This window comes from Glycine max, chromosome 3, assembly GCF_000004515.6.
Source record: "Glycine max cultivar Williams 82 chromosome 3, Glycine_max_v4.0, whole genome shotgun sequence".
Taxonomy (NCBI): domain Eukaryota; kingdom Viridiplantae; phylum Streptophyta; class Magnoliopsida; order Fabales; family Fabaceae; genus Glycine; species Glycine max.
Window position 1 is genome coordinate 46,012,043 of NC_016090.4, and position 15,517 is coordinate 46,027,559.

Genomic DNA, 15,517 nt, shown 5'->3' on the forward strand with positions numbered 1-15,517 from the left:
CATATGGAAGAAATTGAATTGCCCTATCCAAACAAAGAATTTAAAATTGAAGAAATTTGAATTGATTTATCCAAACAAAGCATTTGAAAAATGAAAGAAATTAAAATCAAAACAATTTAAATGTTAGGCATTTCAAATTTTCTGAAATTTTTAAATTCCTAATCTAAACACAAGGTAAAAGATTTATCAAGTAGAAAATCAAATATCTTAAAAATTTAATTTATGTCATTTTAAAATATCTCAAACTTATCACCACCACAATCATCACCTTTCCGCCACAATTGTCATATATGGCAACTACCATAAACCACCACTACTACCATGATCGTCACTACAATCGTTGGTGATGCCAACGGCAACAACAAAAATTCTATTGATGGTGACAACATTGGTCATGACGGTGATCGCGGTAGTGGTGATCAAAGGGTGTACAAGAAATATTTGGGTGCCTTTTTTTACACAAGCATTAATTTCAAAGTCCCACCAAACTAAATTAAAATACGTGAATTTAGAATGCATGGACAGTATGTACGAGTAAAAGCTCTCCCAATTATTTTTTTATATGAAAAAGTTTTTGTTTATAAAAAAATAGTACAATGTTTTTTCCCATTATTTTCTATATATACTACAATAACTCCTTTGATTGAGTAAACTTGTAGCATTAAAATAATCTATCTAGGGGTTTATTTTAAACAAATTATAGTAGTTAATTATCTTTTGTTAGATATATATACAGGAGTATGAGAGGATGGTTAAAATAAAAGTGGGTATTTAACATTATAGTAGGTTTGTTAACACTTCAATTTAAAAAGTCGTGAATGATTACATTTTTTAAAAGGTAAATTTGAGTCAGAAACACATTTAAACTCTACCGAAGGGGCAATTTGCTTTATAAACGAAAGGTTTGTGAATATACAAATGATTGTAAAACTACCACAAAAACTTGGTTGTAGCCTGGAGAAAGAGGAAAGAAAAGATGTAGAAAATAGAAAAAATGGCAATTGGGGATTGATTCATTTAATTAAAGTGGTAAATGTGTGTCCTGGGCAATGGAAAGAAATTGTCAGTTGCTTCTTTCTTTTGGTCCGTAATACTGTACTTTCACCCATAAAAGAGGGTCAAATATGAGTTCAGTCAGTCAGTCAGGGTTAGCTTGATCTTCCTCTCAGGCACATGGGTGAATATATGATTTTGTTTAGACATGATGGATGACCTCACAGCCATATAATTTCCCCAAATATACACCTACCTGTACTAGCTAACTGTTGCAAAGTGGGCCATTCACCTTTTCCATTCCAAAAATCACATTATATAACACTCCCCTTCATCATCCTCCTCTACTTAATTACATAACTTGATTATATTGTGTCTTCCTCGATCCATGGCTAGTTGTATGGTTTATGCGTGTTACATTTATATTGTTCTGGGAATATTAGTGTTGAAAGGTGCAGAGGCACAGCGTGCGTTCTTTGTGTTTGGGGATTCTCTTGTGGATAATGGGAACAACAACTTTTTGGCAACTACAGCTCGAGCAGATGCTCCTCCTTATGGCATTGATTTCCCAACCGGAAGACCCACTGGCCGTTTCTCTAATGGCTACAACATTCCTGACTTCATCAGTAAATTCCCTTGCTAACTATATATATATAATGACCTCAATTCGATCTCTTTCTCAATATTAATTATTAAAGATATACTATAATGTACTAGTTGCTTAATTAACTCATTTATTTACGTGTAGGTCAATCACTTGGGGCCGAATCCACATTGCCTTATTTAGATCCCGAGCTCGACGGGGAAAGATTGCTTGTTGGTGCCAACTTTGCTTCTGCTGGTATTGGAATTCTCAATGACACTGGAATCCAATTTGTAAGTCACATGACATTGCTTACGTGTTTGGTTCCTCCAGAGCAAAATCACCTTAAAGATAACATAAAAGCAATTACTATTATAGTTACGAGCAGTGTCTAAACTAATTAATTAGAGAGTTTTTTTTTTGGATAAATCCATGTATCATACATATTTTTAAATTTGAATAGATGCATACTATTCTTAATTAAAATATCTTTTTTTTTAATTCAATGATTTATTTATATAAAAAAATATAATAGCTGATATTTAGATCACACATGATATGCTCATTATAATAACATGTTAATATGTTAATTATTATCACTATATAGTACTTCTCCGCGGAGTTGTGATGTATTATATAAACTTGAGTTCTTTTTGTAATTAAGATGATAACGATTTAATTGTTTTTATTATATATATAGATAGAGTACGACTAGTGATATTTTTATACTCTCTTTATCCTATTCCTTCGTCTTTTTTTTGGTGACTTTTTGGTTGTGCATAATTTTTTGGTGAATTATATATATGTGTATGTGTTGCAATTGCAGGTAAACATAATCAGAATATATAGACAGTTGGAGTACTGGCAAGAATACCAGCAGAGGGTGAGTGCTCTGATAGGACCTGAGCAGACTGAACGCTTAATAAATGGAGCATTAGTCCTCATTACTCTTGGAGGCAACGACTTTGTGAATAACTATTACTTGGTCCCTTACTCTGCAAGATCACGCCAATACAATTTACCAGATTACGTCAAGTATATCATTTCTGAGTATAAGAAAGTTCTCAGGGTAAGTATCAATTAATTAAGATTCATTAATTATAACAAAGATAATAAAAGTGTATCTTGACATGGTAACATATATATTATATTAATTAATTTCAGAGGCTATACGAAATTGGAGCACGTAGGGTGCTGGTGACGGGAACGGGTCCATTGGGTTGTGTTCCTGCGGAATTGGCCCAGCGAAGCACCAACGGTGACTGCTCAGCTGAGCTGCAGCAAGCTGCAGCCTTGTTCAACCCTCAACTTGTTCAGATTATCAGACAACTCAATAGCGAAATTGGTTCCAATGTCTTCGTTGGAGTCAACACGCAACAGATGCACATTGATTTCATCAGTAACCCTCAAAGATATGGTAAATATTACAGAAATGACTACCCTTTTTAAATTTGAATTAAAAAGAAAAATCATATTTTTTTCTTACATAATATTCGTATCCTTCATGTCATGCATCCAATCCAATCCAATATATAAAAGTCACGCAACTCACGTACACAAAGACAAAGTTAATTTTAGTAGATGCATTTAATAGAGGCATGGACCATGCATCAATCATATGGGGGGAGGGAGAAGATATCCTTTTCCTTTCTTTCTTTGTATAGGCTACCAATAATGTACAATAGTGTCTCCGCTCTCCAGATTGTTTTTTTTTTTTTGAGATGAGGGTGCTTCTTTTTGCAAATAACATATAACCCTTATAATTTTTTTTTATCACTCATGTGCTTAGAATTGCATGATATGCATAGTTCATATATTGAACTTCATCGCTGTCCACATATTATGATATTAACATATAGATAGATATAGGTAGATACTAAATACAAATTCATTAAAAGCGGAATGCGTTTACATACAGACATGCATGTGGCATTAACGAGTTATGATATAGTAGTAGTATATGTATGGTAAAGCTCGTGGTTGAACATGCAGGATTTGTTACATCAAAAGTAGCATGTTGCGGTCAAGGACCCTACAATGGTCTTGGACTGTGCACTCCGGCATCCAACTTGTGCCCTAACCGTGACAGTTATGCGTTTTGGGATCCTTTCCATCCAACAGAAAGGGCTAATAGGATAATCGTTCAACAGATTTTGTCAGGCACCTCAGAGTATATGTACCCAATGAATCTCAGCACCATTATGGCTTTGGATTCGTCTAAGAACTAGATAAATCAAGGGTCTGTGTCCATCATTTTATTACCGCACATCTTCTGTGTCTTGCAAAAGTCTACCTACGCCTGTTAATTTGTCATATATGTGTTCAAATTAGGTGCCATATATAGTAATTAATCATCTCCAATGTGTCAGTGAATAGTATATTATAATGTTGGGGTGGATGGATGATGTTAAGTGCCGTCTTCGTTCTCCTTCTCTTGGGCAGTACAAAAGAAAGACTGCATATATAATAATTGAGTGAATTTTTATCTTCAATAATTTCTCTTTTTTTCTGTCTCTTTCATTTAAATATTTTCACGCGTTCATCTTAATTAACAATATCTTGGGTGAAAGTTTTATTGCATCTGTTTGGTTCGGCATTAAAAGCCTACGACGTGCATCAGAAAGAACTCTCTTAAAGAACAACAAAAACCGGCCAGCAATGTTATATATAATTTTTTTTATCAATAAATATTAATTATTAGATTTTATTAGTGAAAAAAATTTCAACTTATGATCTCTCCTTCTACTACTAAATCAACCTATAATCCCATGCAAAATCATATATAGTAATCTCCAATTAAGTTATAAGAAATGCTAAGAAACAGAAAAGAATTAATGTTTAATATACAGATTCTCCATCATAACAAAAGATAAAACTTCTCCAATCCAAGCCATAGACTAACAGTAACAGAATTAAGCCAACTAAAGCTGGATATAAAAAGGATATTATCTCCATTAAAAAGGGGACTTTGTTCTTAAACTCAATTAATGACAATCTTTTACATTTATAAGCTCCAATTAAAGAATATACTGCACTTAAAGCAACATAGGTATATACACAAAGCCAAGATCCATCAAGATAACACCATGAACCATCACACCAAAAGAAAAACCATAATAAAGGGCATGCTAACACGATGAGAAAGGACCCAAGCCGGGACTGTTTTATTCTTCGTGGTGCATCAACCTATCTAACAGTTTTTGAAGTTTCATGGGAGTGATGACATTTTTTGCAAATATTGGAAGGGAAGGGAATCTTTTGTTTTTTGAAAAGTATGGTATCTTTCTGTACATCTTGATTGAAACTTTGTATATCCCTCTTTTTGTTTATATATAATATTATCTTTGCTTAAAAAAAAGACTACAACACGATGAGAATATACCACAATTCAGATCAAAAGTTATAATAGAGCTAGAATATTGATTATCTAAAATACCCTCGTGCCGAAAAGTAAATTCTGGACATTATTTACACTCTTCTCTTTCCTCGAATCTAACTTAAGCTTCTCGCAACCACCCCCTTGTGAGGTAATATTAATTAATAATTTGTCATTTATTCATCTTTCTCTCCGATTACAAATCAAATTATTGTAAAAGAAATATCCAACACGTTGCTATTGAAAAAAGTATAAAACACTGCCCAATCAAAACTCTACCCAAAGATAAACAATAAGCAACAACAAATCCCAATAATTCAATGTCTTGAAGCTCCTCCAACCACTAACTATGACTACATAACTTGATTTTTTATCCTGAATTGTATTGATTTTCACGCCAGGTCGCTTATATCCACACTTTGCATACATATCATTCGTTAAAATGCCAATAACAAGTACCAAATCTCAAAGACTTAAACTTTGCAAATCCTCGTGTTATTTATTTACAATGCCAAATACTCCCCACTATCCATTATCAGACTTTGCTCCCCACTATCCGTACCAACTTTGTTATCTCATCATCCCAAACCCCGTGCTCAAAAGGCCGAATTGCTAATATATGCAAGGTACACCCCCAACATATCATGATTCCTATTCACAGAAACACCCAACCATATTCCCTTATATCTGAAACCACCCAACCACCAAATGTAACCTTTATCCAACAGCTTAACATTATTCCAGACATTGACGTGGAGCATAAACCCAGCACAACAAAGGATATGATAATTTTCGAGTACTATTTAACCACTGCCAAGAGAGAATACACATGTATATTTACAGCAATAATTGTAATGCTGTCTCAAAGAAATGCAAATCCCAATCAAATCATGTAGAGGGGAGTGTAAATAATTTCAAGAATAGGTTTTCTGGAAGAGGGTATTTTGGGTAAACAAAAATTGAAAGGGGAGTGAGTTAGCAAAAAGGAGACTGGAAATAGCACTTACCTCTGAAAATTATTCCAAAACTGCTGCACACGGGTTAAAAAAATTAGGAAATTGCTAAATACGTCTCCATTGTTTTCTTTCGCACCCCCTTACTTTGTCTTTTAAATTTTTTATTACAAAACTACCCTCATATCCTCTAACCTGTCTCTTTTGCATACCTGCATATTGTATCCACTCACGCACACCCCCCTCCTATGACCCTTTCAGATTCATCCAATTGGGCGCATCTTATATTCCTTTCCCCTTCCTTAATATCACTTTTTTTTCTTTGACAAAGTGATTCCAAAGCTCAAAATCTCACTCTTTCATACCGTTCAACACCTTTCTCCTTCAAAATTGTTTGGCCCTTATTTACCCAAATATATCATTCAATTCAACCTTGGTGATGGGGTCTCCTTTGGTCCTAGCATAGTGTGATGATGATGGAGACTTAAATCACTTATTGGACTATTCACCCCCTTGAAATGATCAGAATATGCCTCAATTACCTCCCAAAAGTTTTGATGTGTGAGAAACATGCCCCTAATGCGTCCCATGGTGCCAGACGAGAGGAAAATCACATCCGAGTTAGACTTGAATTAGTAGAGGGCATGTGCTGTTGGCGTCGAGCACAAAATTGGAGTGTTCTCTCAAAGAGGATGGTGTTGAATCAAAGGTGAAGGGGCTTTGATGAGTGGAACCATGTTAGAGATTAGGGATTGGAGGGAGATGGCTGGGGATTTGAATTGGTAAAGGAACATGGAGTATGAGAGGTGATGATTGGTGACAAAGTCTCTACCATGTTGTTGGTGATAGATTAAAGGAGGGGTGTTGTGAAGGAAAGGTAGAGGAATCATACATTTCTATGCGGAAAAGTAAATGCCAAAATTATTCAATTTCAGAAAGGGTAATTTTAGAAAATAAAAGTTGAAAGGGGTGCACAAGTAAAAGTTGGGGTCTAAATAATAATAGCTGAAAATTTGATGTCTTAGCTTGGGCAATTATTTCCTGCATCTCTTATCTTTGCTTCTTGCACCTCATAAATAATGTTAACAGACAAAAATGTGACTATGCTCAAAACCCTCTCTTCCTTTTCTCTTTCTGCGTCGTGAAGCACCTCCCCTCATTCTCCATCTCCACCGTCCTCATTTTCCAGAACCAACAACCCAACACTCTCACATCCATAACTTTCCACACAACAAACACATGACAATTGAAAAAACAAAAAATTAACCACAACAACTAACTATCTTAGACTCAAATCATATCTCTTCCCAAAATAATCTTTAGCTCCAATCATGTCTTCGACATAGAGATACAACCCAAATCAAAAAAGAAAAAATATTTCCAATTCTTGTAGCACACCATCCGTAAGCCTGCGAACTTGTGTTTTGTTTTCATTGAGTCATGAAAATGGAGATTTAGCAAATCAACACGTTCAGTGTGCTATTTGCATGACACATGTCAAGACCTTCATCGGTGGAAATGAATTGAAGGGAGGAGACAAGAACAATGGGAATAACACTTCTTTTGGCCGACACATAAAGCGATTTATACACTGAAGATGTTTTCTCTTTTCTTTGCAGCATCACAACATTGTGGTCCATATCGAGAATTGTTGTGACTCGGTGTGGAGGAACGTGGTTGCGGCCCTCAGGCGGCGTGGTTATGTCGTCTATGTGATTGTGATTGTGATGTGAGTTAGGTCCCAGACTCAAAACTTGGGCACATTAAAACAAAGTCCAAGACTAAAAAAAAATCAGATACGAAATAGCAATTATGGGTAACATAACTTATTCATGTCCTTACGTCATTCCATAATTATGAATACATGATTCTGGAATAAGTAATCTATATAATACATGTTGTTCCATATTACTAAATCTAGAATTATGTATTTATATTCCGGAAAAGAGATATATTTTTGCAATGATCATTCCATAATAAAGGAAAGATAGTATTGGAATTTTAAAACATTTAGGGGTGCATAAAGAAAAAAGGGTTACAGGAAGTAATTCCCCTTGGCTTGTTGTTAGTAGCGGGGATTTAAAATCTAGGCATATTGCTGGTAGGTGATCAGGATAGTGTAGTTACGGCAACCACTTCAACAGAAGATAATATATCAAAATTAAACTCGTGTTTAAATCTTAATATCTTTTTATCAACATTGTCGTATCTTGATCACACTTCACAACATTGCATAATCAAATACTTCAACAATAAATAGTGATTACGTTGTATTTTATTGTACACTGTTAAAAGTCTTGTTACCAAGAAATTCACTTGTTAGTGAAAGTTTGGTTTCGTAGTGATCAGAAACAATTAATTAGAGTATTAGACCATGGCATGTGGCAACTCGCAAGCTGGCAAAAAAAGTCCAAAGCGATTTGAACAGAGTCTTAGTCCGAATAATTCATGAGCTATATATGACAATTATACTGGTTTTATTAAAAGCATGCATCAACAGCAGGAAACATACCCGTTTTCACTTTTTGCCTTTTTCGTCTCTTTTGTAATTCTACAGAGGGGCTTGGGCGGCGGAAATAATTCCTAATTGCATCTCATTCATTCAACTAGCCCGTACGTCTCTTTTACATTTCTTGTCACATGCCTCATGCAAAATTTAGAACCAGAATCATTCAATTATTCGATTTCAATTTAAGACCACCTAAAAGTTGATGACGTCCAAAACCAAAAACCTAATTGGCTAGTGGAGTCTACCTAAATTCGTTCCTTTTTTAAAAAAAATAAATTAATTTACTTACTTTCTAGTTTGAAAATAAATAACTAACTGGCTATAAAAAGCCTTGATCAACTCATACTACGTCCACATCAATATCGACATCGAAAGGTTGTTTTCAAGTCAACTCAATGGCACTTCCCTCAGGTTTAGTTTCCATGTTGATAGTACTTTTTGGTATGGTTTTGGTAGTTGGGGTTGAGGCAAAGGCAAGGGCTTTCTTTGTATTTGGAGACTCACTGGTTGACAGTGGTAACAACAATTACTTAGCGACCACTGCACGGGCTGATTCCCCTCCTTATGGCATTGACTATCCAACTCGTAGACCAACCGGTCGTTTCTCCAATGGCCTCAACATTCCCGATCTTATCAGTTAAGCATCATCATTTTCTTTTCATTCGTTGCTCCACATTAATCATTATGTTAACTTTGCTTTAGTTTAGGTTAAACTTTACAGTATTAAAATAATAGAATATATGTATTTTTAATATAACTAATAGAATAATAATAAAATAATTACTACCTACGAGAAAGATGGGTGTCATGAAAGATGTTTGATGTTATTTTTGGGGGAAAAATATTTGGTCGTAACATTATTTATATGCTAATCAATAATTTTTAATTTTAAGGTTTTATTTTTATTCATAATCTTTTGGGCCTGATCAAAGCAAAGGTTTTACCTAACTTATGTTTGGGCAGGCCTGCTTCCATCGGCCACATCCAAAGCTACGCATCCATTTTCGCCTTTGCATGTCATGTGCTAATTATTAGCTGGTGTGTTAAAGTTTAGTTTCGTTTAGAGAAATAAAATCGTAGTTTTTAGATCTTACTAAAGCTTAGTTGACAAAAAAAAAAAATCTTACTAAAGCTTTTGAAAAGAATAGTCCGTTTCCCTAAAAGTAATTAAGTGTTACTAAACACAAACATGCACTTGTGTGTGGTAATTGATTTAACGTAAGTAGAGTGTACGTAGATATATAGTTGTAAATGTGTATATCTGATTAGTCATCAATTAACCTGCTTTGTTGATTATCAGGTGAACGAATAGGTGGCGAGTCCGTGTTGCCTTATTTGAGTCCACAACTAAAAGGTGAAAATCTTCTGAATGGAGCCAATTTTGCTTCCGCCGGAATTGGCATTCTTAACGACACTGGATCTCAATTTGTAAGTCTGTTGCTATTATTTATTTATTCTGAATGGGTGCAGATTTTTTATTTTTTTTTATTTTTGCATAATCTTCCAAAAAATTAAAATGCTGGGCAATGACTTAATTATTAATTCATTTGTATGCAGCTAAATATAATCAGAATGTATAGACAATTGGACTACTTTGAAGAGTACCAGCAACGAGTGTCCATTCTAATTGGAGTAGCGCGGGCTAAGAAACTTGTGAATCAAGCATTGGTCCTCATCACTGTTGGTGGCAACGATTTCGTTAACAATTACTACTTGGTGCCTTATTCTGCAAGGTCTCGCCAGTATTCGCTACAGGATTATGTCAAATTTCTCATTGTCGAGTACCGTAAACTCTTGATGGTAATTAATAATCAAATCTTCTCATATTTATATCAAACACACACATTGACAATAATTAATCAGTTTTCTGTGTGACAAATTATTGCAGAGACTATATGATTTGGGAGCTCGAAGAGTAATTGTGACAGGCACTGGACCAATGGGTTGTGTTCCAGCAGAATTGGCCATGCGTGGAACAAACGGGGGATGTTCTGCCGAACTTCAACGAGCTGCATCACTCTACAACCCTCAACTAACACACATGATACAAGGACTCAACAAGAAAATTGGCAAAGACGTTTTTATTGCTGCAAATACAGCACTAATGCACAATGATTTCGTTAGTAACCCAGCAGCATACGGTACTAATTATTTACTACCTATAATAACTTTACTCTTATATATGTCAACTTGTTGTTTCTAAAAAATTATGTGGTTGTTGGGTAGGATTTACTACATCACAAATTGCTTGTTGTGGGCAAGGACCCTACAATGGGATTGGGTTATGCACACCACTCTCTGACTTGTGCCCAAACAGAAACTTGCATGCTTTTTGGGATCCATTCCATCCATCCGAAAAATCAAACAGACTCATTGTGGAGCAGATTATGTCGGGTTCTAAACGATACATGAAGCCAATGAACCTCAGCACCGTCATATCATTGGATGCTAGAAAATGACGACATTTTTAATTATGTCTTCTTTGTGATTGGAATCGTGGTATGGTTGTAAACCCGTATCAATTATCAAGTGCGTGTGTGTGACTCTCATAGTCTTTAGAGTTGTATGTGATTTCTCCAACAAATTATTGATCAATTAAATAATTGACTCATCTTTTGTTTTCCTTCTCCATTCTTTTTATTAAATTAAACGTCAAAATGCATCTTGCAAATAAACTTGAGGGCATGAACAATAAAATCTTCTCTTTTGCTTGAGAGATCTCTAAGGGCTGTTTGATCGAGCCTAGGACAATCGCACCATAGCCTCTTTTTCTTGGGCCCCAGGCCCTTCTCTTCATATATAAAAATAATTAACAAGAAAAGCAACCGGAAAATTGGCGTTGAGAAAACAAAACTGTGATTATGACCCTAAGAATGAAAAATATTGTTGAAAAGACTGAAAAAGATCTAATATTTCTGGTTTGTATATTTAATTTAATAAAAAATACTCATTTTTTTAATCAATACTTATTTTAATCTAATAAAAATGTGTTATTAAACAACCACATCATCATTTATTTGATGACAGAAATTTAAAACAAAACATTTAATATGTCAAAATTCAACACCACAAAAAAATTATCACTTACCAGGTACCAAATCAATTTTAAAAAGTTATTAATATAAAATGGTCTTGGAAATGTATGAAATATTAATGATAAAGTTTAAATGCATGTCAACTATTACCAGATGATAAAGTCAAAATATTACATGACAAAACATTATAATGTTCCCAACAAAACGATTCCTTTTAAATATAATAAGTAAAAACAGGCACTTTGTGCCATCTCGATTTGTATAATTTTTTTATTTCTTAGAATTAGTTACTGTGTTATATAATACACACACACACACACATATATATATATATATATATATATATATATATATATATATATATATATATATATATATATATATATATATATTTGCATTTTTAATTAAGAATATTACAGGGACCGATCACATGCATCCATACATTGGATTTGGATTAAATATACTTATATGGTGATAATTATTGTTACACATTCATCATACGAAAATTAGTTATTATTGCGTATCCAATTGGGTGGTGAAAGTAATGACGCGGTTGTTATCACAAACTGGAAAAATTATTTGACGAAATTTTCATATCTGCAAAATTTCAAAAGATGAGAAAAATGAAACACTCATATCAAACTTCCATATCGGAATTCTCTTTTCTCTTTCACTTTAGTATTTTCAATTCTCCGATGAAAAAAAAAACATAGATGCATGTTGAGTATTTATGCAGCTCAAGGGCAGGACCGTATGATGTACCTTTCACTAATTATAATCAGAAGAACGTCTTAAGAAGTACTCCGAAGTTAAAGCAGTGAGTGGTTCGAGCATATCTCTTCTGTGTATACCAATTTTGTCATTGTTCATATAATGTGAGGCACTTTCATAGTGATTTGGTATTATATTAGTGTGTTGTGGCACTATAGTGTTTTCTTTGCCTTTATTATTTACATATAGGCCTGGATTTGAACTTTAATTAGGCTAATACTTCAGATCATTGCACTAATTAATTATCGTAAATATATTATGCCAATGCATCTAGCTTGGTGCACCCATAATTGAGCGGGGAATATAAGTACGTCTGTTTTATTTATTTTGTAGTTAGATTTCTATGCCATGTGTATTCATGTGATTTCCTAATTTTTTCTTTATTATTTACTTTTCTTTTTTAATCCTAGTATAGTTAATTAATTTCTTTGTAGCTTGTACTGAATAACTTGGACTAGGAATCAAATGGAATCCAAGAAGCAGTGGAGCGAAGGAGCCACTTCATCCATCTCAATGGTTAATTATATGATTATAGATGACAAAGAAACAAAAATTTCAGCACTGATTGTGGACGATGACGCTATCATTCGCAAAATCCACAAGATCATGCTCGAGCGCTTATTTAACAGAGGCAAAAACGGTTAAAGATGGCAAGGAAGCAGTGGATCTGTGTCGTTCTGGGGAAAATTTTGACATAATTTTCATGGACAAAGAAATGCCTATCATGGATGGTCACGAGGTACTACTATATAGATATATGTCAAAGTCATTAATGCCATAGTGTATGCAAATTAACTAGTGAAGTATGGTATATATATAATATTGTTAATTACATTATCTAAAAAAAATTGTTAATTACAAATTATATGATCAACTTCTTATGATAGGCGACAAAACATCTAAGTGCTATGGGTGTGAAGAGCATCATTGTGGGAATCACTACCCGTGCTGATGGAAAAGATAAAGAGGAATTTCTAGCTTCTGGATCGAACCACTGCTTTGAGAAGCCTCTTGACCAAGCAAAGGTTGAACAAGTCTTGCAAGAGCATGAGAATTTTGGCATTTGATTCATTTTTTATTTATTTCTGTGACAGACCAATATAGATTATAGACAAGACCACATAGATATAGGTCTCTGTGTTGTTTAGCTCCTCGTCTTTTGCTATATATGGCCAACGTTTTTCCTGTAATAAGCTATCTGCATCATTATGTTTTGGAGTGTATGTGTTGTTATTGGAAGCAAATAGCCCTTCATGTGGCGTAACTTCTAATAGCGAAATATTAATAACATGCTCTTTATATATTTTCTAATCTTTTTTATTTTATTTTGGATGAATTTTATCTTAATCTCATTAATTGAATTTATCGTTGTTGTCAAGTGAATAAATGTTAGTAACGGAACGTGATTCGACTACATCAAATCCCAACATGATTCCAAAATGAAAATCAAAATGATTGTCGTAAAGAGTAAAAATCTCTCTTTTCACCATAAGTCCTCAAACCATTTCAAAGAGTAGTTGAAATTAGAGATAAAGCAAAATGACTAAGTAATTTGAAATGATAAAGCTATAAGTTCAGAATGAAAAGTAACTGAAAATAATAATTGAAAGAAAGGAAATTAAACTAGAAAATAAGTAAATTCATTGTATCGGATGGTCGAAGGTCTTTTACAACAATTTCCAACACCTATTTATACTGTATTACAACGACCTATGCTGAAATAATTGTCTACATGCATCAATAACCATTAACACCATTGACTATTCGACTAATTCCACAACCATTTCAGCTATTCACACCTCTTTTCGACTAAACTTAACTTGCATATGTAGCTATATGTGATATGTTTGCCTTTCCAATTTTTCAAGTACATTATTGAAGTACTTTTCATCACGAAATCTTCTATATTTTCAAACTTTTCACTAACATCTTGATAAAATTACATTTAATATTTAGTACAAGCCCATCTCGAATTATATAAGCCCATTAAGCCCAATTCTAACCCTAAATAGAGGGATGGATGGAGAGTGGGTGTCCCCTCCTTTGATACTTCTCATGTTCGTGTGTATATATATATATATATATATATATATATATATATATATATATATATATATATATAAAGTTAGTTAATATGAGTTTGTGTAAAATTAATTATATAAATTATTATTATAATAATGATTAAGGTTAGTTAGTGTAAAATTATATAAAAATTAGTTATATTTGTTATTATTATTGTAATGATTAAAGAGATAACAAATATAAAATTGTGTAAAACTAGTAAACATTTTTACATGTAAATATTTTTTAAAAAATTATTATTTTTCAAAATAGACATTTAAATAATTACAAAGGAAGATAAAAAAAAATTAGCCCTCTCCCTTTTTTTGGATTCATGTATGCCTAAATACCTTAAATCACTTCTCTATGTAAGATAGTCATTGCATAATACTTCCCTCCATATAATTTCTTATTTCTTTCTTCCTTTTATTATCACTTCTTTACAATAATTTATTTGAGACAAATAAAGTTCTTCATCAAAGCAATTTTTTGTTTCTCCTCCTTTTTCTTATCCTCAAGTTGTATGAGAGTTTGTTAGTAGAATTTTTTTTATGGGTGATCAACTTTTGTAAACAAATAAAGTTGTTTTCGATGGTTCATTGTCAAGTCAAATCAAGTTGTATTAGATCAATCTCATCCATACCTGGTTCAATGGCGTCCACATCAATTCAAAAACATATTTGGACAAATGACTTATCAAAATGGTCACAAGTATAACTTTTGGCCAGGTCAATTTGAGTTTAATAACATTGGGTCTTGCTACTTTTTTTTTTTTTGCTAACCCTAAGGTGAGATGTCCTTTGATTATATATTCTCATCCTCTTATAGGGTATAAGTTTTGTGAAAATCTCAATTAAAATAAATGAAATTTTAAAGTTTAGAATTCCTTTAACCTTGTTTGTAATCCTAATTAGGTTTAGCAATTTTATTTGTTGACTTGATTAAATAATAGAGTAATTGACATATCCTTTCCTGTCGTGTTTTTTCTTCTTATAAAGACAATGTTATTTTAAGTTGTTGTGGTGTTTGATATAATCATGATGCATTATAAGATAGTATTTTTACTAGTTTTGTAATTTTTTTGTTATGTTATATTAATTGTATTGTCATACTAGATTATGTTAATGTTATTCATGAGTTCTAATGTTGCCCAATTTGCTTGATAGGTTTTGCAATATAACTTTTTGAGTTTTAGCCCTATATTTTTTGTCATTAGCATAATTTTTCTTCTCTTAT

General features: G+C 33.1%; 3 protein-coding genes across 3 annotated transcripts; all 3 read left to right on the plus strand.

The window, feature by feature from the left end:
- Nucleotides 1-933: 933 nt before the first annotated feature.
- LOC100813414 (GDSL esterase/lipase At5g33370) lies at nucleotides 934-4,068 on the plus strand. Its single transcript, XM_003521736.5, has 5 exons — nucleotides 934-1,619; nucleotides 1,742-1,869; nucleotides 2,403-2,645; nucleotides 2,741-2,993; nucleotides 3,569-4,068. Exons 1-5 carry the CDS (start codon nucleotides 1,382-1,384, stop codon nucleotides 3,802-3,804), a joined length of 1,098 nt encoding a protein of 365 aa, XP_003521784.1. The 5' UTR covers nucleotides 934-1,381; the 3' UTR covers nucleotides 3,805-4,068.
- Nucleotides 4,069-8,781: 4,713 nt separating this feature from the next.
- On the plus strand, nucleotides 8,782-11,037 carry LOC100813953 (GDSL esterase/lipase At5g18430). The gene is made up of 5 exons (XM_003521737.5): nucleotides 8,782-9,050; nucleotides 9,715-9,842; nucleotides 9,972-10,214; nucleotides 10,303-10,555; nucleotides 10,641-11,037. Exons 1-5 carry the CDS (start codon nucleotides 8,810-8,812, stop codon nucleotides 10,871-10,873), a joined length of 1,098 nt encoding a protein of 365 aa, XP_003521785.1. The 5' UTR covers nucleotides 8,782-8,809; the 3' UTR covers nucleotides 10,874-11,037.
- A 1,757-nt stretch (nucleotides 11,038-12,794) lies between these two features.
- LOC113001224 (two-component response regulator 24) lies at nucleotides 12,795-13,287 on the plus strand. Its single transcript, XM_026128045.1, has 2 exons — nucleotides 12,795-12,959; nucleotides 13,108-13,287. The coding sequence occupies exons 1-2, from the start codon at nucleotides 12,795-12,797 to the stop codon at nucleotides 13,285-13,287; spliced, it is 345 nt and encodes a 114-aa protein (XP_025983830.1).
- Nucleotides 13,288-15,517: the final 2,230 nt, after the last annotated feature.